Source organism: Perognathus longimembris, chromosome 7 (genome assembly GCF_023159225.1).
Source record: "Perognathus longimembris pacificus isolate PPM17 chromosome 7, ASM2315922v1, whole genome shotgun sequence".
Classification (NCBI taxonomy): Eukaryota; Metazoa; Chordata; class Mammalia; order Rodentia; family Heteromyidae; genus Perognathus; species Perognathus longimembris.
The window spans coordinates 75390071-75410539 of record NC_063167.1 but is presented as its reverse complement, the minus strand read 5'-3'; the positions used below and the strand labels follow the sequence as shown (position 1 = coordinate 75410539).

Sequence of the window (20469 nt, the reverse complement as noted above, 5' to 3'; positions counted from 1 at the left end):
ACTGAAATTTGTTCCAAAATGCTTTTTTTTTTTTTTTTTTGCCAGTCCTGGGGCTTCAACTCAGGGTCTGAGCACTGTCCCTGGCTTCTTTTTGCTCAAGGCTAGCACTCGGCCACTTCAGCCACAGCGCCACTTCTGGCCATTTTCTGTATATGTGGTGCTGGGGAATCGAACCCAGGGCCTCATGTATATGAGGCAGGCACTCTTGCCACTAGGCCATATCCCCAGCCCCCAAAATGCTTTTATATGCTCAGTGATATATAGAGCAAATAAAACTGCTCTGATGGCTATCTTACAAAAATTGTAATTAATTTATGTAATAAAATTTGGAAGAGAAATGTATTGATGATTGTTATACTGAAAATGCCTATTATTAGATGATGCTAAGTGAAATACTCCAAGTTATAGAAATAAGTGGTTTATTATTGTAGTTATTTTCAATGTACCATGTGAAATTATGCCACTTTCTTTTGTCTTTCTTCCCCAGGGATTTACCCTGATGTCACTGTTACTGAATTCCGTACCCTAGGTATTGCATATATGTTTATTGGAACTAGGGAAGGGAAAGGGAACATGAAAGTGGAGAGACAAATGATAAAAGAGGAACAAATGCAACAGCAATACTTACAAAACTATATGCTGTAACCAACCGTACAATTCATGGCGGGGGGAGAGAAATGGGGAGGGGGAAAGGTGGAAGAAAAATGAGGGAGGTGGTAACAAGCTGGATAGGAAGTGTACACACTGCCTTATATATGAAACTGTAACCCCTCTGTACATCACTTTGACAATAAATAATTTAAAAAAGAAAGAAAATGCCTATTAACCATTCTAAGATTACAGACAACATCCATGACCAGAACATTCTCTTTCATTTAGTAACTAATGCAGATACTTTAGGTACACATACTTTAGGTACTCAGGAAGCCTAGGCCTTCAGAGCATGAAAACATTTCATGTAAGTTGCTAGGGGATAAAACCTTAGTAAAAAAATGTTATTCCCTAAAAGATACATAAAATATATTTAATACATTTAAAATATAATATATGTAATATATACAACATCAATTATGTATTGTATATTTTAATTATATTAATTATATAATATATAACATTACATATAAAATATAAAATATATTTATTCAGTTCAAAATTAAAGGAATTCCAGTGAGTTTTTTAAAACAGAAAAGCACCTTACACTTACTTGATACTACAATAGCAAGAAAAGGAGAGACTTGGACAATTAGAACAGCATGGAGGTGGTGGGATTTTGTTCTTCAGTAGAGTTTTAGGGAGCTCTTAAATAGTATTTTATTATAAAATATGTAAGATTCACATAATTGTTGGTCTACCATTTATTATTGTTGCTGTTGTTTGGTGTATGGGGGGGTGCACACAGTTACTAGGTCTTGAACTCAGGGTCTTGAGCTCTTGCTAGCCTTTTTTTTTTTTTTCTCAAGGCTGGCACTCTACCACTTGAGCCATGCTTCCACTTCCTGCTTTTTTGCTGGTTAGTTGGAGATAAGAGTTTCTTGGATTTGTCTGCTCTGGCAGGCTCTGAACCTTGATTCTCAGATTTTGGCTTCCTGAGTAGCTAGAATTATAGGCAGGACCTACCAGTGCCCAGTCCCACATATTCTTAAATAAGTTTTAATGCTTTTCCTTTTTCTTTTCTTTTGCTGTTTAAAAAGACAACTTGGGGACAGAAGCATAGCTCAGTTGGTAGAGCACTAGCTAATGAACAAAAGTGGTGGGTACCGAGTTTCAGTATGGACCTAATAAAAAAGAAAAGAAACAAAAAGGACATCTTAAACTAGACATGGTGGTTCATAACTATAATCTCAACACTTGTGAGGCTCAGCCAGAAGGATCATAAGTTTGAGACCACATTGGGCTACAGACAGATATGCTGTTTCAAAAATATAAAATTCTGCCTGTGTCAGAGACTCACACCTGTAATCCTAGCTACTCAGGAGGCAAGATCTGAGGATCATGGTTCAAAGCCAGCCCAGGTAGGAAAGTCCAGGAGACGCTTATCTCCAATTACCCACCAGAAAACCAGAAGTGGCGTTGTGGCTCATGTGGTAGAGTGCTAACCTTGAGCTGAAGAGCTCAGGGACAGCAACCAGGTCCAGAGTTCAAGCCCCATCATAGGAAAAAAAACAAAAAACCCACAAAACAACAATAGAAAACCAAAATAAAATAAAATCCTATAACTTATAGAAAAAAAATATGCTCAAAGGCATGACTCACATGGTAGAATGCCTGTCTAACAAGTCCAAGAGTGATTTTAAACTTCAGTACAACAAAAAAGAAAAAAATATATAATATTCAAAGACTTCTTGGTTGATCAACTTTATTTTTATTTTTTGCCAGTCCTGGGGCTTGAACCCAGGGCCTGAGCACTGTCCCTGGCTTCTTTTTTGCTCAAGGCTAGATCTCTAACACTTGAGCCATAGTGCCACTTCTGGCTTTTTCTACATATGTGGTGCTGAGGAATTGAACCCAGGGCTTCAAGTATATGAGGCAAGCACTCTATCACTTGGCCATATTCCGAGTCCCAATCAACTTCATTTTATAAGAAGTTATTTATTTTCCAAGCAAAAAATAAGGTTCTTCTAATATAATCTATGTATATAAATTCTTCTTAATCTTATTGAGTTATGTCATCTTTCCTTCTAAATAAATATTGTTTATAGATATTCTCAAAATATACTCTCAAGACAGAGCAACTAGGTAATAAAAGTGAAGCTTGTCCTTCATTGATACTTTGCAATGCACTTCAACAAAGAAGAACTTATAAAATTAAAAATTTTTCAACTTATCAAAAAATAATACTTACCCAACATTTGCTTTGTCAGGAAAATCCAAAGTTCCTCCATATATAAAATGCATCATAACATTCATTTCTACATGGTTTATACTGTAAAATAAAATAAGACTCAAGTCGAGAAAGAACTAATATAAATGATACATTTTATTATTTTGTACATGTTTAGCCAAGATAGAGTTCTAGTCTCCATTTTTCAAATAACACTTTGTTAGGTGTATCATTAATTTAAAATGAACTGTGGCTATGGGTATTTGTAGAGAATATAAAATTGGTTATATGTTGTTATATTATCAAACTCATTGCTTATTTTTTGAGCATCTTCTACATATTTTTTCCAAGTTCTAAGGCTTGAACCCAGGGCCTGGGGCACTGTTCCTGAGCTTCTTCTTGCTCAAGGCTAGCATTCTACCACTTTAGCCACAGCTCCCCTTGAGGCTTTTTCTAAAAGTGTATGTGGTACTGAGGAATCAAACACTGGGCCTCATGCATGCTAGGCAAGCACTCTACCACTCAGCCACATTCCCAGCCCTTCATATTTTTAGTGTTAGAAATGATGTTGGACAGTAAGTCCAACATCAGGATCATTAACTAATTCTCTCTTCTACTGGCACTGTAGCACAGCAGCAGAGCTCTTGCTTAGCATGTGCAAGGTCATGAGTTCTACCTCAAACACCTCTTACAAACAATTCTCTCCTTGGCACATTTAATAAACGGCCTCTGGTTTGTTTGAAGATAGACAATTCTACTCATTAGAAAGATTCTTATTATGCACAAAGGTTTTTTAACCTGTTATATATTATATATAACAGTTTACATATATGTATGCATATATATAACTCAATCTGTACATATCTGACCCTAGCTTGGCCAATGTCCTCATTACAGCTAAAAAAGCAAAGACGGAATTAAATAGTATGGAGTGATAACCTTTATGACCTACTGACTAATGTTTCTCAAATTCTGCTCAATTGAACCTAGGATAGTTTAAACAGTTTGTGCCAAAATTCATGTTGAGATTTAATCTCCATTATAAGACACTAAAAAATAGGATATGGTGATTAAGACTCAGTCCTTATGAATGGATGAGTGCATTTACAGATTATCTCACAAGATGGTCTGCTATAAAAGCCAGTTTGACTGGTCTCTTGAGTAGTTTTTTGCCATATGATGCCCTGTATCCAGATGTTACCCATCTACCAAAACCATAAGGAAATTATAAGCATACTTTCATTTTTCCCTTTACAAAAAAATTATTTTTGAGTGAACAGTTTCATTATGTGGCTCAGAATAGCCTGATAATCATGAGTCCAGTTGGCTTCAAATTCACATTCTTCCTGCTTCAGGCTCCCAAGTGCTGGGGTTGCAGGTGTGCACCACCATGCCTAGATCTGCCTGCCATGTCTGTCTTTCTGCCTCTCTCTTTAAACAACTTACCTAGCCTGTGGTATTGCGTTATTAGCAACAGAAAACAAAGGCATCCTCCTCCACACTCCAACTTTTTAAGTGTCTAAGACATTAAAAATGTCTGTTCTGTTGATAGAACTGCCTTAAGGTCATCTATGTTGAATTAGTGGGAAGAGGCAACAGGAATAAAGTATATCTGTTATGCAGAACGGATTGACTTAGAAGTATATACAGTAGACTAAACAGTGCTGGCTTTTGCATTACAGAGCATTCTACTGGTTTAATAGTTTTTGCAAATAATAAAAGAAATGGTTTCCCACTTCATCTGCTGGTTATTTTGTTTCCTGCTGAACAGGAAATGTGCTATTTATTGGGAATTCCCTGAAAACTCTAAGATATTATTCATCTAGATGCCTACATCAGAACCTAACGTTTGTTTAAACCATTCTCTTATTATATCCTGTCATTTAAACCTTCAAGGAGTACTTGAGGGGCTGGGGATATAGCCTAGTGGCAAGAGTGCCTGCCTCGGATACACGAGGCCCTAGGTTCGATTCCCCAGCACCACATATACAGAAAATGGCCAGAAGCGGCGCTGTGGCTCAAGTGGCAGAGTGCTAGCCTTGAGCGGGAAGAAGCCAGGGACAGTGCTCAGGCCCTGAGTCCAAGGCCCAGGACTGGCCAAAAAAAAAAAAAAAAAGGAGTACTTGAACTTAGCATCGGCTCTAATTCCTTCTCACTGCCTGCTTTAGCTTCTTATTTTCTGAGTCAGTATCCTCTCACATGTTTTCTGCTTGAAATCTGCTTGCTTTCTACTTCCCACACTGCTGAGACTTTGCTAATATGTGAATGTTATAGTCTCCCACTTCTAAAACTCAACTCTTCTTCAAAGCCCATTAAAAAGTCCAAATTCCTCAGCTTGTTATAAAAGCCCTTTATTGCTTGCCTCCACTCCTCCTTATCTAGTAGTTAGTCCAAGATAAATGAATATATTCATTTCTTAATATGAACCTCTTGCGATCCCTTGTATATCTAGGCCTTATAGCATCTTAAAACCTTTTCCCTTTCCACTAATTATACCTTACTATTTCTCTAGCACTCCCAAGACAAAGCAGCAAAAACCATAACTAATATTTATTGGAGACTAATCAGCCAGACTAATATTTATTGAAGACTAATGCACTTTTAACTCATTTAGTTCATTTAATCAGTATAACTCAATACTAAGTGCTACTATAAGTCTTTGTTTATAGATTTAGAAACTGAAATTACCTAAGGTCATTTGACTTTACCCAAGGTCAAATGGCTAGTGTTGCACCAGAAATTAAATCCAGGCAGAACCACTACAAAGCCTGGACTCCTGAGCAGTATTCTATACATACTTTATTATCTTATTTTTCCAACTAACTTCAGTATCTTTGTTTATGTACTTGTCTTTCTTTTTTTTTTATTAATTGGACATAAATTTTTTTACAAGGTGTTGTGCAAAGAGGGTGCAGTTACATAGTAGGGCAGTGTGTACATTTCTTATGATATCTTACGACCTGTTTTTCTATCCCTTGTCTAGGTCAGGTTGACATATATGCAATATACAATGTATCAAGAACATATACAGTATTCACAGACTTGGTCTCTACTGTCTCTCCATCTCCCTTCGTTAACAGTCATATATCAGGGAGATCATGCCCCTTTGTTTTCTGTGTTCTAGGCTTGTCTCACTCAACATTATTTGTTCGAGTTCTGACCATTTCCCTGCGAATAACAGTATTTCACCATTCCTAATCGCTATGTAGTATTCCATTGTGTATAAGTACCATATTTTTTGGATCCATTCGTCTGTGGAGGGGCATCTGGGTTGTTTCCATATTTTAGCTATTGTGAATTGTGCCGCGATAAACATGGAAGTACAAATGCCTATTTGATATCTTGTATTTTGCTGTTTAGGATAGATGCCTAGGAGTGGTATGGCTGGGTCATAGGGTAGGTCTATATTGAGCTTTTTGAGAAAACTCCATACTGTTCTCCAAAGTGGTTGTACTAATTTGCACTCCCACCAACAATGGAGAAGGGTTCCTCTTTCCCCACAGCCCCTCCAGCATTTGTTGTTTCCTGGGTTCAGAGTATAGGCCATTCTAACTGGGGTGAGGTGGTATCTCAGGGTTGTTTTTATTTGCATTTCCTTTACTAGCAGGGATGTTGAGCATTTCCTCATATGTTTCTTTGCCATTTTTATATCTTCTCTTGTGAAGTCTCTCTTTAGCTCTTTTGCCCATTTCCTAATAGGTTTATTGGGCTTGGAGGGGCTTAGTTTTTTGAGTTCTCTGTAGATGACAGATATCAGGCCTTTGTCTGTTGCTGTGCTGGTAAATATCCTTTCCCATATCGTTGGCTGTCTTTCTATTTTGGTGGCTATGTCCTTAGCTGTGCAGAAACTTTTTAATTTGTAGTAGTCCCATTTGTCGAGTCTTTCCCCTATTTGTTGTGCCCTGGGACTCTATTCAGGAAGTTCCTTCCTGTGCCTATAAGTTCTAGTGTCTTTCCTACTCTGTCCTTCAGTAGTTTCAAGGATTCAGGTCTGATGTTGAGGTCCTTGATCCATTTTGAGTTGATCTTGGTGCATGGTGATAGGCTTGGGTCTACTTTGAGTTTTCTGCATATGGCTGCCCAGTTCTCCCAGCACCAGTAGTTGAAGAGGCTATGTTTATTCCATTGTATGTCTTTAGCTCCTTTGTCGAATATCAGTTGGCTGTAAGAGTGCGGTTTTATTTCTGGGTCTTCAGTTCTAATCCATTGGTCTTCCGATCTGTTTTTATACCAATACCATGCTGTTTTTGTTATGATGGCCTTGTAGTAGAGCTTGAAGTCAGGTATTGTGATACCTCCTGCACTGCATTTTTTGCCTAGAATTGCTTTGGCTATTCTAGGTTTTTTGCTGTTCCATATGAATTTATGGATTGGTTTCTCTATTTCAGTGAAGAATGTGGCTGGGATTTTGATAGGGATTGCATTGAATTTGTATAACAATTTGGGCAATATGGCCATTTTCACTATATTGATTCTGCCTACCCATGAGCATGGGAGGTCTTTCCATCTCCTTGTGTCTTCTTTGATTTCCCTTATTAGATTTTTGTAGTTTTCATTAAATAGGTCTGTCATGTCCTTGGTTAAGTTGATCCCTAGGTACTTTATTCTTTTTTTGGCTACTGTAAATGGAATTGTTTCCATAATTTCCTTTTCTGTTTGTCTATTGCTGGTGTACAGAAAAGCTGCTGACTTTTGTGGGTTGATTTTGTATCCTGCTACTTTGCCAAATTGGTTTATTAGGTGTAGGAGTTTGGGTACTGAGTTTTTTGGGTCCATCAGATATAAGATCATGTCGTCTGCGAATAGGGATAACTTGATTTCTTCCTTGCCGATGTGGATCCCTTTGATGTCCTCCTCTTGCCTTATTGCTATGGCTAGGGATTCCAGCACTATGTTGAAAAGAAGTGGGGAGAGTGGGCATCCTTGTCTTGTTCCTGAGTTTAGGGGGAATGATTTAAGTTTCTCTCCATTTAATATGATATTAGCAGTTGGTCTGTTGTATATGGCTTTTATTGTTTTGAGGAATGTTCCATCTATTCCTGTTCTCTCCAAAGCTTTGAATAGGTGTGGATGTTGTATTTTGTCAAAGGCTTTTTGGGCATCGACTGAGATAACAATGTGATTCTTGATTTTAGTTCTGTTTATGTGGTGAATTACGTTGATTGATTTACGGATGTTGAACCATCCTTGTGACTGAGGGATGAAGCCTACTTGGTCATGATGTATGATATTCTTAATCAGTTTCTGGATCCTATTAGCTAATATTTTATTGAGGAGCTTTGCATCTGTGTTCATTAGTGATATTGGTCTGTAGTTCTCTTTTTTTGTTGGATCTTTGCCTGGTTTGGGGATGAGTATGATATTAGCTTCGTAGAATGAGTTTGGGATTTCTCCCTCCGTTTCTATTTCGCGGAAGAGTTTGAGGAGTATTGGAATTAGCTCCTCACTAAAGGTTTTGTAGAATTCGTTGGTGAATCCATCTGGGCCTGGGCTTTTCTTAGTAGGGAGGTTCTTGATTACCTCCTGTATCTCACTGTAAGTTATTGGTTTATTTAGTTGATTTATTTCTTCTTGGTTCAGTTTGGGCAGTTTGTACTTCTCTAAGAATTGATCCATTTCTGTAAAATTATTGTTTTTTGCTGAGTAGAGGTTTTGGAAATAGCTCCTTATGATTGTTTGAATATCGTGTGTACTTGTTATAATTTTTCCTGTGGAGTCCCTGATTTTACGAATATGAATCTCTTCTCTTCTTTTTTTTGTAAGTCTTGCAAGGGGTCTGTCAATTTTGTTTATTTTCTCAAAGAACCAGCTTTTAGTCTTATTTATTTGTTGAATGGTCTTTCTATTTTCAATCAGATTTATCTCTTCTTTAATCTTCGTGATCTCTCCCCTCCTAGTCGTTTTAGATTCTGTCATTTCTTGTTTCTCCAGTTGTTTTAGTTTCATCGTGAGGGTATTCACCTGCTCTGCTTCCATTCTTTTAATGTGGGTGCTGAGTGCAATGATCTTGCCCCTCAGTACTGCCTTAGCTGTGTCCCATAGGTTTCTTTGTGATGTGTTTTCTTTGTCATTGTGGCTTATGAATTCGTTGATTTCATCTTTAATTTGATCTGTGGCCCAAGTGTTGGATAGCAGCGTGGGGTTTAGCCTCCAAGAGTGTGTATAGGCTCTGTGGTATCCTTTGTTGTTGAGGGTTACCTTTAATCCACTGTGATCAGATATAATACATGGGATGACTTCAATACTTTTGTATTTGCTGAGGTTCTTTGTGTGGGCTATGACGTGGTCTATTTTGGAATATGATCCATGGGCTGCTGAAAAGAAGGTGTATTGGGTCTCTGTAGGGTGAAAGGTTCTGTATAGGTCTGTTAGATCCATTTGGGAAATGGTGTTATTTAGGTCCTCAGCTCCCTTACTAATCCTCTGGGTGTTGGATCTGTCTCTTGGAGAGAGAGGAGTATTAAAGTCACCCACTATGATTGTGTTTGCGTCTATCTTGCTCTGTAATTCTTTGAGAATTTGCTTGACATATGTCGGGCCTCTTTTGTTTGGTGAGTATACATTTATCACCGTGATTTCTTGATTCTGGATTTTTCCTTGTATTAATATGTAGTGTCCTTCTTTGTCTTTTTGAGTGTACTTTAAAGAGAAGTCCAGCTTGTCTGAGATCAGAATGGCTACACCTGCCATTTTGGTGGATGCGTTTGCTTGGTAGATCTTGCTCCATCCTTTCACTCGAAGCCTGTTTTTGTCCCTTGCTGTAAGGTGGGTCTCTTGTAGACAGCAGATGTCAACTTTTTGTTTGCGAATCCATTCTGCCAGTCTGCTCCTCTTAATCGGGGAGTTTAAGCCATTTATATTTAAAGAGATCAAGGATAAGGGTGTTTTTTCTCCTTCCATTTTCTTGGTGGGCTGTTTTTTCTTCTTCTTTTTTTTTTTTTCTTGTCTTTAGTGAGCTTGTGTTTCTGCTGGACTTTGGCTATTGAAGTTTCTTTCTGATTCTGTCTGTGTGTCTTTTACGATCTCTGTTGGGTGGGGATCCCCTCTTAATATTCGCTGTAGGGCTGGTTTTTTATTCACATACTCCTTTAACTCCTCTTTGGTGTGGAAAGATCTGGTTCTCCCTTCGAATGTGAACTCCAATTTCGCTGGATATTTGATCCGAGGTTGTAAATTGTTATTCTGGAGTACTTGGATGGTGTTCTTCCACTGACTTCGAGCTTGGTAAGTTTGTGTGGATAAGTCGGATGTTATTCGAATCCTTTTCCCATTGAAAAAAGTTTCCTTCTTCGCTTTGGCTGAATTCAGAATTTGCTCTTTAATCTTGAGGTCTGTAGTCTTGAATATTATGTGCCTTGGGGTGGCTTTCCTGGGGTCTGGCCTGCCAGGTGTCCTATAGGCTTCGGTTACCTGGATGGGGTCCCCTGTGAGATTGGGGAAGTTTTCTGCAATAACTTTATTGAGAACATGATTAAGCCCTCTGCTCTGATATTCGGCTCCTTCTTCTATTCCAATTATGCGCAGATTATATCTCTTGTCTTTGTCCATTAGTTCCTGGATTAGTCTTCCCTGAAGCTTCACCTTTTCTTGGAGTGTGGTCATTTTCTGGTTGTTGTCAGCTGCTTCATCGTCCAGGCGAGAGATTCTGGATTCTATGTGGTCTACTCTTTGTGTTATGGTTTCAATTGCGGAGTTTATGGATGTCAGAGAGCTATTTATGGTTGTCATATCAGCTCTGATCGTGGAGATTTCTTCCTTTAAAGAGTTGTATTTTAAATCTATTTTTTCATGCATTTCAATTCTCAGGATGTGGAGATTTTCTTTAAAGGCAGCTTGCATTGTATCCATTTTTGCTTCCATTTCTTTAAAGCAGGCTTGCATTGTATCCAGTTTTGCTTCCATTTCTTTCTTGGCTTCCTGGGTGTCCTTCCAGATTTCCGCTCTAAATTCCTGGAATTGTTTTCTGATTTCATTTCTGACGCTTTCGATCATTCCTGTTAACATGGCCTCATTTGCTTTTTTATTCTCCATCTCCTCTTCAGTCGTGCTGCTTTTTGGAGCTGGCGAGTTGGCTTGCCCTTTGATGAACTGAGTTATGTTTCTTTGTGATTTGCGCATCTGGAGATCTGGATGGCTTCTCAGGTTTGGTTCTTCCCTCTCTCCTGTGTAGGCGTGTCTACGGCAGCAGGTGTTGCTGCTGTGGCTCCGCCCACCAGTGCAGGGTACACGCCTACCAGAGCGGGTGCTGTCACCGGGGGCCCCGCCCTCCTGTGTGCTGAGCGTCCACTGCAACAGGCACTTCGGCGGGATATGCCTCCCAGAGCAAGTCCTGGGTTGTTGGGTTGTGCTTGTGCCCTCCCACGAGTCCATTGTGGGGGCGGTATGTGTGGGGTCCAGTGGGATCGACTGTCTGGGTGTAGCTTGGCACCTTCAGTCCTCACCTCTGCTGTGAGTGGGGGACGTGATCAGGCTCAGGTGACCCTGCTGGGCTGGTATTGCCCACCAGCGCCTGTGGTTTTAGTTGTAAGAGCCTGCGAGGTCCAGGCGCCTCGGGTGGGGTTTGCACAACCGGCCGTCTCCCGGCCCCTGTTGGGAAGGGGGCGGGGCCGGTTCTGCCAGTTCAGGAACCTGTGGGGCCTTGGGGCTGCTCCGCCCTTCCCCTGCTAAACTGACTTCCCAGCGCCTGATGGGAGCTTCCCCGCCTGATTTGGGGGTTCTTTGTTCCCTCAGGGGTGGGGGTGGGGGAGGGAGGGCACTCACTTTTGCTGCTTTGTGTGTGTGTCCCGCGCAGCCGTTGGCCCTCCAGGGGTTGGCTATGTGTTGTGGTGGCTTCCCTGGTTCCCGATTTCTGCCGTGCTGGGTTCCTTTGTCCGGACCCGGTGTGGACCCGAACTTCTCGTCGCTGCCGGTGTGTGTCTTGGTCCGCACCCTGCCTTGTGGCCGTGGGGTCTCCCGCTATATGAATTCTGCGCTCCTGGCAGCCTGTCTGCCGATCGCCGGGTTCCCCTTTCCCAGCCTGACCCTGTTTGGGCCAGGGTCGGCTGGTGGGGGGAGGGTGCCCCGGTGAATCTCCGGCTCCGTGTAGGTTTTCGGTTCTTCTTTTTTGCTCCTTTTTGTTTTCCTGCATTTCTCCACTGCTTCTGGCTGCTGGTTTTGCTGGGTTCTTGATGGGGTGTTGGGTGCTGGAGTTCCCAGCTCACTATGCCGTTGGAGCGAGTCGGGGTGCCTCCCTATTCTATCGGCGCCATCTTTCCCTCCTCTCCTGTACTTGTCTTTCTTGACTATGTCCTGTAAAGCCAGCACCTGTGTCTCACTCCTGGATCTCTAGTACCAGGTGACTGCCATTTACTCAATGATGCTCCATAATTCCCCATCCCCATACCATACTACTGGAACTCTGCAGCAGAATCTCAAGACAGGGCTGATAAGCTCACAGGTTGTTAAAATACTTAACATCTGCAAGGAACTAAACAAAACAGGCAAGAAAAGAAGTCCAAGAGGGTATGATTGAGTCTTGTTTAAAATAATGTATTCAATAACTATTTGATGGATGATGTACTAGGACATTTACAAAGGAATGCAAACCTCCCAAATCTTCACAGGAATAGAGTTAAAATATTGAATTTATTTAACATTTCACTGGCCTTAACTATGGCTAAGTATTATTTTCTGGCAACTTAGACCTCAGCAAGGTAAAATATTTTCAAAATGTTCTAATTTATATACTACGGATATGACAAGATTTAACTTCAAAATAATTATGCCATATTATCTGTAGTCTGTTAATCTAAAATACTAGCATAGTTACTAGAATGTATACACTGTTCAATATACTTTTCTTCAGACTGATTTCTCAAGAGCCTACTAGTATTGAGAACTGGCTGCTTATACTGAAAGAATAGTTTAGGACATGGCATATTTAAGCAAAAAATAATGACTAAATGAAACATGTAATTTTATTAAATAAGCAGCACAATCTAGACACTTGAGCCTATACATCAATATCTGACAACTAAGAAAACAGGATAAAACCTTTTTCCTGCTGCCTTAGCAGATGTGTTAGTAAGCTGCATATTATGCTGTAAATCATTTGTATTTTTACTAAATGTTTATAAAGACATATCAACTGACCTAGAAAAGCAACAAAGTCCTCCAAGAGCCCAGAGTGTAAACAGAAAGATTTAAAGTACTATTTCAACTAAAATGTTATCAGGATATAAGCTTGTAGAAGCCCCAAAACATGGTACATACTCAATTAGAAAACAACTGATGAAAGAAGAAAGATCCAATCACAGTGACTAAACACACACTTGCTATGTGAAACCTCTGTGCTTTATGTGTGCCTTCCAAACACTCTATGTATGTGAGCTTCAGTCAGTCAGCCAGTCAGCCAGCCATGTGTTCATCTGTCTGTCTATACAGTCACAATTTATCTAATAACAGGCTCTGTTCTGGATCTCAGAGATAAAAGCAGCTTTCATTCTGTAGGGAGAACATAGATAATATGTAAACAAATATATGAAGATGATTTTGATAGGGAAAGTGTCATGAAGACAACACTACAAAAGAGAATACTACAACACTATAAAACAGAACAAACTCAAAGCTAGGTGCAGTGGCTCATTCTGTAATCTTAGCTACTAGAGAGGCAGATCTTGGGAGAACTGAAGTCCAAGACCAACATGAATAAGATTTTGAGGCCCCCACATCTCAATAAGCAAGCCAAGTGTGGTGATATTTGTCTAACATCCTCACTATGCAGAAACATAGGTAGGAGAAGGCCAGCCCTCGGCAAAAATATGAAACTTCAAAAATAAAATAAAGCAAAAAGGATTAAGGGCATGGCTAAAGTGGTAGAGGTCCTGCCTAGCAAGCCTGAGGCCCTGAGTTTAAGGCAGGAATGATCTTACTGAAGGAAAGATCAACAAATAAGTAGGAAAATGATACAAAATAAAGAAGTCATAGGGTTTTTTTATGTAATGGTAAAGAATTTTGGCAAACCAACTTCTGTGATGATAAGACATGGAAGGGTTAGGCAAGATAAAAGGCTCCTTCACATAATTGTTGGCTTGGTTAACTTTCCATGACAGCATGCAGAAAACTTTCCCTTCTCAGGAGAACAGGAGAATTTCTTCCCTACTATAACCTTCCATTCTTCTATTCTAGGTCATGGGTAGAATTAGGATTATAGAACTCTACTGTTCCCATATCAATTTTTTGAAGGCTTTGCCTCTTGAAAAATATCACATGTATTAGAACTCTGAGTGATGCTAAAATTACTGCAGTTCTTTCTATAAGGACAGCCAAGATTTCATTTTAATCTATTTGTACAAAACCATCCTGTGGATCTAACAGCTAGCTGCACAGTTCCCAAAAAACCTGCTGACCATGCAAAGCAGTCACTGATTTCCTGGTACTGAGAAATGGTCCTCATGTAAACTGTGTTTTTGTTTTGTTTTTCTCTAGAAAATGTGAATGATCTAATTTAGGGAAAGAAGAGAAAGACAAATGTTAATGAGAACTACATATTATAGACCAAGCACTAGGCCAGATTCTTCCATTACTATATCTCTTTCAATATTTTCAACATCCTCAGGAAGCTGAGGAAGCTGAAGGAATGTTCCTAAAGTCACATAACAAGTTAGGGCTACATATAGAACTTCCTCTAAGGACCCCAAAGTTCATGATCTCTCGGTCATAAATACACTCCGCTATCCAAGTTCATAAGTAAGTTAATGGGAAAATAGAATTTATTTTATAGATTATTTTGCTGCTATATAAAAATTTCTGAAAAAGTATAGTTTCTCAATTTCTGTTAGCTTTCTAACAACTTTAGATCCCATAGTACTAATAAAATTTTCAATGATAATTTGAGATACTCACTTTGATATTTAAAACAATAGGGAAAGGAAAAACGTATCATAAATATTGTGTGATGATAACAAAGATAAAGGATACAGATAAAATTATGTATCCAGCTGGGTGCTAGTGGCTGACTCCTGTAATCCTAAGATCTAAGGATCACAGTTCAAAGCCAGCCTGGGCAGAAAACTCCCCATCAGACTCTTAATGTCCAATTAACCACTCAAAAGCCAGAAGTGGCACTGTAGCTCAAAGTGGCAGAGCGTTAGCCTTGAGCTAGAGAGTTCAGGGACAGTGCGGAGGCCTTGAGTTCAAGCCCTATGACTGGCTGCCCTATCCCTACTGCCCCCCCACCCCCCTAAAAACCAAACAAACCCCACACAAAACAAAACTATGTATCCACCAGGAGATACTTTCACCTTCATTTTAATGTTAGAAAGTTTTGCCTTTTATCAAGCAAGATAAAGGAGTTAAACCAAAAGAAATATGTTTTCATTTCTGAGGCAATAGCATTAGAAGTGAATTTGCCAGTTAGGAGTAAGCATCCACCGCTAATACAACAGCCTTGGGTAAGATGACCCAGTAAGGACTAGCACCATGCTTATCACAAGAGAAGGGAAAATACTGTAAGAAGCAGGAGCTGATCATAGCTAATACAAAATAGGCTGCTCTCTGGATAACACTTTGAAGCTAACTGGGCAACTTCTACTTGGCTTTCCCTTTAACTAGCTACTAAAATTGGTCTGCAGTAGTCAAGTCATATTAAAGGAGGAAATATTTAGCTACCACCTTCATCATAAATTAAAGATGGACAATTAGAGGTGAGAATAGTTGGTCCTCCCATGTCTTTTTTACAGCTCCTCTGGATTTAAATGCCCTAGTGTATGAATATTACATCTTTCCCATCGATGATTAAGGAAGAGTAAAGAAAAATAAAAGGACTCCCTTACCCTTATTCCTATCATTAAACTCAGTGCCAAATGTCCTTTTCCTCACATTCCAATCCCATTCCTCTATTCCCTGATGTATCTACCAGGAACATCAGGTTAAATGAGATAAAATCTGAGAATTTACTGATTTAGGCAGTACAGAAGAATATTCTGAGCTAGCTCAAGAATGCATGCCAATAGGAAAACTTAATTTTTCAATGACTGCAGTAGATTAAACTCTGAATTAAGAATCAAGGAACATGTGATTTATATTCAGCATAAGATTCATTTACTTGAGAAGACCTGGAACTTCTCTGATCTTGTTAATATTTGAATATGTGAATTTACCTTCTGTATCTCAAAAATTGAGGGACACAGTGAACTAAAGTAAAGACGCTAGAAAGTATGTTATGCATTATTACTGTGGAGGGCAGGATCTATAGGGGAAAAAAAAAACCCAAATACACATAATAGGTACCAGGTAATTTAAATTGTCATTAATCTACAAGAAATTTTAAGGATTTTTCCAACAAAAATATCAGGTATGTACTCTATAAAGTACTAAGGAATAAGGAATAAGATCCCATAATCATATATTTCTTTTGATCTTTTCTTACAGCAGAAGTATATCATTTTTAAAGAATGCCTAAAAGTTGATTGTAAGTCAAACTAGCATTATTCCTTAACTTGAATTTATATTGACTTTAGTTCTGGTTATGAGTGGACTGAACCAATTGTTTGTGTGTATGCGGGGCCTAGGACTTGAACTCAGGGCCTAAGCACAGTCCCAACCATTTTTGCTCAGGACTAGTGCTCTACAATTTGAGTCACAGTTCCCCTTCTGGCTTTTTTTTATGTTTAATTGGAGATAAAAGCCCAGGCTGGCTTCTAACCAAGATCCTCAGGATCTCAGAAACCTGAGTAGCTAGGATTACAGGTATAAGTCAATGAATGGCTCCTGGCTGAAGTGTATTTTTTTTTTTAATTTTAAGATTTCAAGCTGGTATGGCGAACAGCTACAATCTAAGCAACAAGGGAGGGATAAGTAGGAAGATGGTAGTCCAAGGCAAGCCAGAACAACAATAACAAAAAGCAAGATTGTATCTGAACTATGATTAAAACAAATAAGGTTGGGGCATGGGTCAAGTGATAAGAGTACTTGCCTGGAAAGCACAAAGCCCTCAGTTCAAACCCCAATAACCACTTAAAAATGTCTAAAATAGAGGGCTGGGGATATATGCCTAGTGGCAAGAGTGCTTGCCTCCTATACATGAAGCCCTGGGTTCGATTCCCCAGCATCACATACATAGAAAGTGGCCAGAAGTGGCGCTGTGGCTCAGGTGGCAGAGTGCTAGCCTTGAGCAAAAACAAGCCAGGGACAGTGCTCAGGCCCTGAGTCCAAGGCCCAGGACTGGCAAAAAAAAAAAGTCTAAAATATATGAAACCCAACCCACGCGACAAGTTTACAAAACTACACAAAAATGATAATCCTTAGGATTGTCACACTTAAGAAATTTAACCACTATCACTACCTTTCCTAAATTTAGTGGATATTTGAAATTCATCAAAAAGAAAGACAATATGATGCAAACATCTTTTAAATTGTTTCAATAGCCATGTTAAAATTTTACTAATAGATCCATTTAAGCACTCCTTTTACTTACAGGATAAACCATTTAGCCTCATTTAAATTGCCTAGTGGCAAGATGCTTGCCTCGCATACATGCCACATTGGCATGATTGCCATGCCCCACTGTGGGAGATCCCGCCCCATGTTGAGGGGACTGGAACCTACACACACACACACACACACACACACACACACACACACACACACACACACACACACCCCACTGCTGGTGGGGGAGGGGGTGGATAAAAAGGGGAGTACTGCTGGAGGAGGGGGGGAGGGGAAGAGAAGAGAAGACCAGGAGGAGATGTGAGGGGGGGAGTGAAGCGGAGCAGAATGGAACCAGACCTGCCAGGGGCAGGGCGGAGAGGAGAACCAAGCGGGCCTGAGGGAGAGTTTGAGGTCCGAGACCTGAGGCCTTAGGGAGAGTCCCAAGCCTTAGGCCTGAGGAGGAGTCTTAGGCCTGATGCCTGAGGGAGAGTCGGGAGCCTTAGGCCTGACAGAGAAGCCTAAAGCCTGTGGGGGGCTTGAGGCTTAAAGCTTGAGGAGAGGGGAGGCCTACAGAAGGAAGCTTGCTCCTCTGGAGGTTTGGAGGCCAGGAGGCTGAGGTGGTTAGAAATTAAGGTGGAGGTTCAGAGTTCAGGTCAAGACAGGTCTCAAGTCTGGGTTCTGGGTAACTAACCCAGCACAAGGTAGTCGCAGGCAAGCATTAGGAGGTGGAGGGTAGCTCTGGTTCCGGGTTTCAGATTGTAAATAAAATCCCTTTGTAAATAAAACCCCTTCCCACCTTAAGTTGTGCCTCAGTGGATCATTCTCGCTCTTGGAATACAACAAAGCTGCCTTGTAAAACTTATACTTACCCTTGAAGAGTAATATATTCTTGGGAGCTTTCGGCCCAACAGCCACTCAGCATTGCAGCAAAGTAACTAGATCTGGCACTTAAAATGGCCCTAAGTGGAGAGTGGAGGAACACAGGTAAATCATTAGGTATTGTGTAAACTATAACTTTTATATAGCTTTTTATAATCTCTTAAGACATAAACATCTATTTGTCTTGTTTATAGTCACTGGTAGGTATAAACATATGCTTATAAATTTTGTTGTAATAATCCTAAGTATGTTATTTGTTTAAAACAGTCCAAAGATGGGCTTGGTATTTCATGGAAGGCTGGAGCATAAGGTTTATGAGTTTGAAACCAGTTTGGGCTACATAACAAAATGTTAATAAAAAGAAATAAACAAGGCTGGGAATATGGCCTAGTGGTAAAGTGCTTGCCTCATATACATGAAGCCCTGGGTTTGATTCCTCAGCATCACATATATAGAAAAAGCCGGAAGTGGCGCTGGGGCTCAAGTGGCAGAGTGCTAGCCTTGAGCAAAAAGAAGCCAGGGACAGTGCTCAGGCCCTGAGTTCAAACCCCAGGACTGTCAACAGAAACAAACCCAAACAAAAAGAAATAAATAAAATGAAACAATAATGCCCATATTATCATGTTTTCCCCTTGAAATTTCCTTAATTAAAAAAAACAAAACAAAAAAAACTCTGTGCTGGTTCCAAGGCTCTACACTGTCCGTGAACTCTTTTGTTCAAGGCTTTACCACTTGAGCCACAGTTCCACTTCTGGCTTTTTGTTGACTAACTGGAGATAAGACTCTTACAGACTTTCCTGCCTGGAATGGCTTTGAGCCATGATCCTTAGTTCTCAGCCTCCTGAGTAGCTAGGATTTCAAGTGTGAGCTCTTGGTGCCCAGCTGAAATTTCTTTAGTTTCAATGGTAACAAAACTTTTGCTTGATTAATATAAATAACCAGTAACTTACAAATAGAGAAATAAAGCATCAATAAAAAAGATCCTAAAATTGCTATTTTGACAGTTAAAATTTTATAAAAGAGAAACTACAATATAAAGGTTCTGAGTTCCAGTTCTTTTAATTATGCTGAAGAAAGTATTTTAGGTTTCAGAAAGTGACTGAAGAGATACCTTCTTTTGAAATGCCATCTACAAAAATATCTGCTGACTTCTATTCTGCTAAGCATTAAGATAGGATGGAAGAATGGAGAATAGGTAGAAGGGGAAGATACTCTCATCAATGCTTAGTTATATACATACCTACACATATGGATAAGTACCCACATATGTCTCTCTCTCTATATATATGTATATGTAAAATCTAAATATACGCCTATATATCAAACAGTTCATATACACATTTCTATGTAAATATGTATTTTTTGCTTATATATAAATGTATATGTGAATTACATTGTGTTTAGGGGTATATATATATGTATATCTGTACATACACATACATATTTTCAAAATTAAAATAAAGGCTGACTTGAAGCCATCAGAACACCACAATGGTGGTCAGAGACGTTACAAAAAATAAATGAAGAAACAAGCATTTGAACAAACTTCTTCCATGAGGTGACTGCCAAATCTAGAAGTAAAAGCATACATACTAGCTAATGAGTTAAAAATTAAACTGAAAATTTTTTAAAAAATCATATTTCAATTAATCAAAAATAAGGAAAAGAAAACGATGAAACAGAACAAAGAAGAAATGAAAACAAATAGGACATAGACTTAAACCCAAATAATTAATAACTATATTACTATAAAAGGAAATCAATACTGAGTTTTTTTTAAAAAAGGTAAGCTAGGCATGGTGGTGCAAACCTATAATCCCAACACTAGGGAGGCTAAGGCAGGAAAGTAGGAAAGTATAACTGTAACCCTCTGTACATTAACTTTATAATAACAACTAAAAATATAATGCAGGGCTCATTAAACAATTTTACTGAAGACTACTATTAAAACTCTATCCTTCTACCTGGATAGCTTGTCTGTACTATGCCTTGTGGTAAAGGCATAAATATATGGCATGTTATGATTTACAAAATGTGGTAATCAGAAGAATGCATTCTGAAAATCACTGATTACAAAAATGATCTGTGATTCCAGCTAGCACTCAGATTTAAGCCACATCAGTCCCAAGGCCACTGTCCTTAAGCTTTCCTGCCAATGTCTGAGCCTAGCAGGCACATTTAACCTTGGAAGACAAAGGTTTTCGCTGATGGATGATACTTAGTGCAACTTATTTCTCTTTCCTTCACCCAGCCTCAATTCAGCATTGTGTCTAACAGCTCCCAGTTTTCTCTGGCTTCCTCTTCATGTTCTCTTACATGCATTCTCTCTAATAAAGTTCTTGCAAGTCTATGCCATC

At 39.4% G+C, this 20469-nt stretch overlaps 1 protein-coding gene across 4 annotated transcripts in view; it reads right to left on the bottom strand.

Moving 5' to 3' along the window:
* The window catches only part of Btbd8 (BTB domain containing 8), an 89416-nt gene that overhangs the window by 43584 nt on the left and 25363 nt on the right, over positions 1-20469 (bottom strand). For 3 of the 4 annotated variants that reach the window (XM_048351958.1, XM_048351959.1, XM_048351961.1), the window contains 2 exons: positions 18103-18192; positions 2843-2923 (listed from right to left, as the gene is read on the bottom strand). In XM_048351958.1, the coding sequence (XP_048207915.1) occupies positions 2843-2923; positions 18103-18192 (171 nt within the window). The remainder of the gene's footprint in view (positions 1-2842; positions 2924-18102; positions 18193-20469) is intronic. The other variant, XM_048351960.1, reaches the window with a different exon arrangement.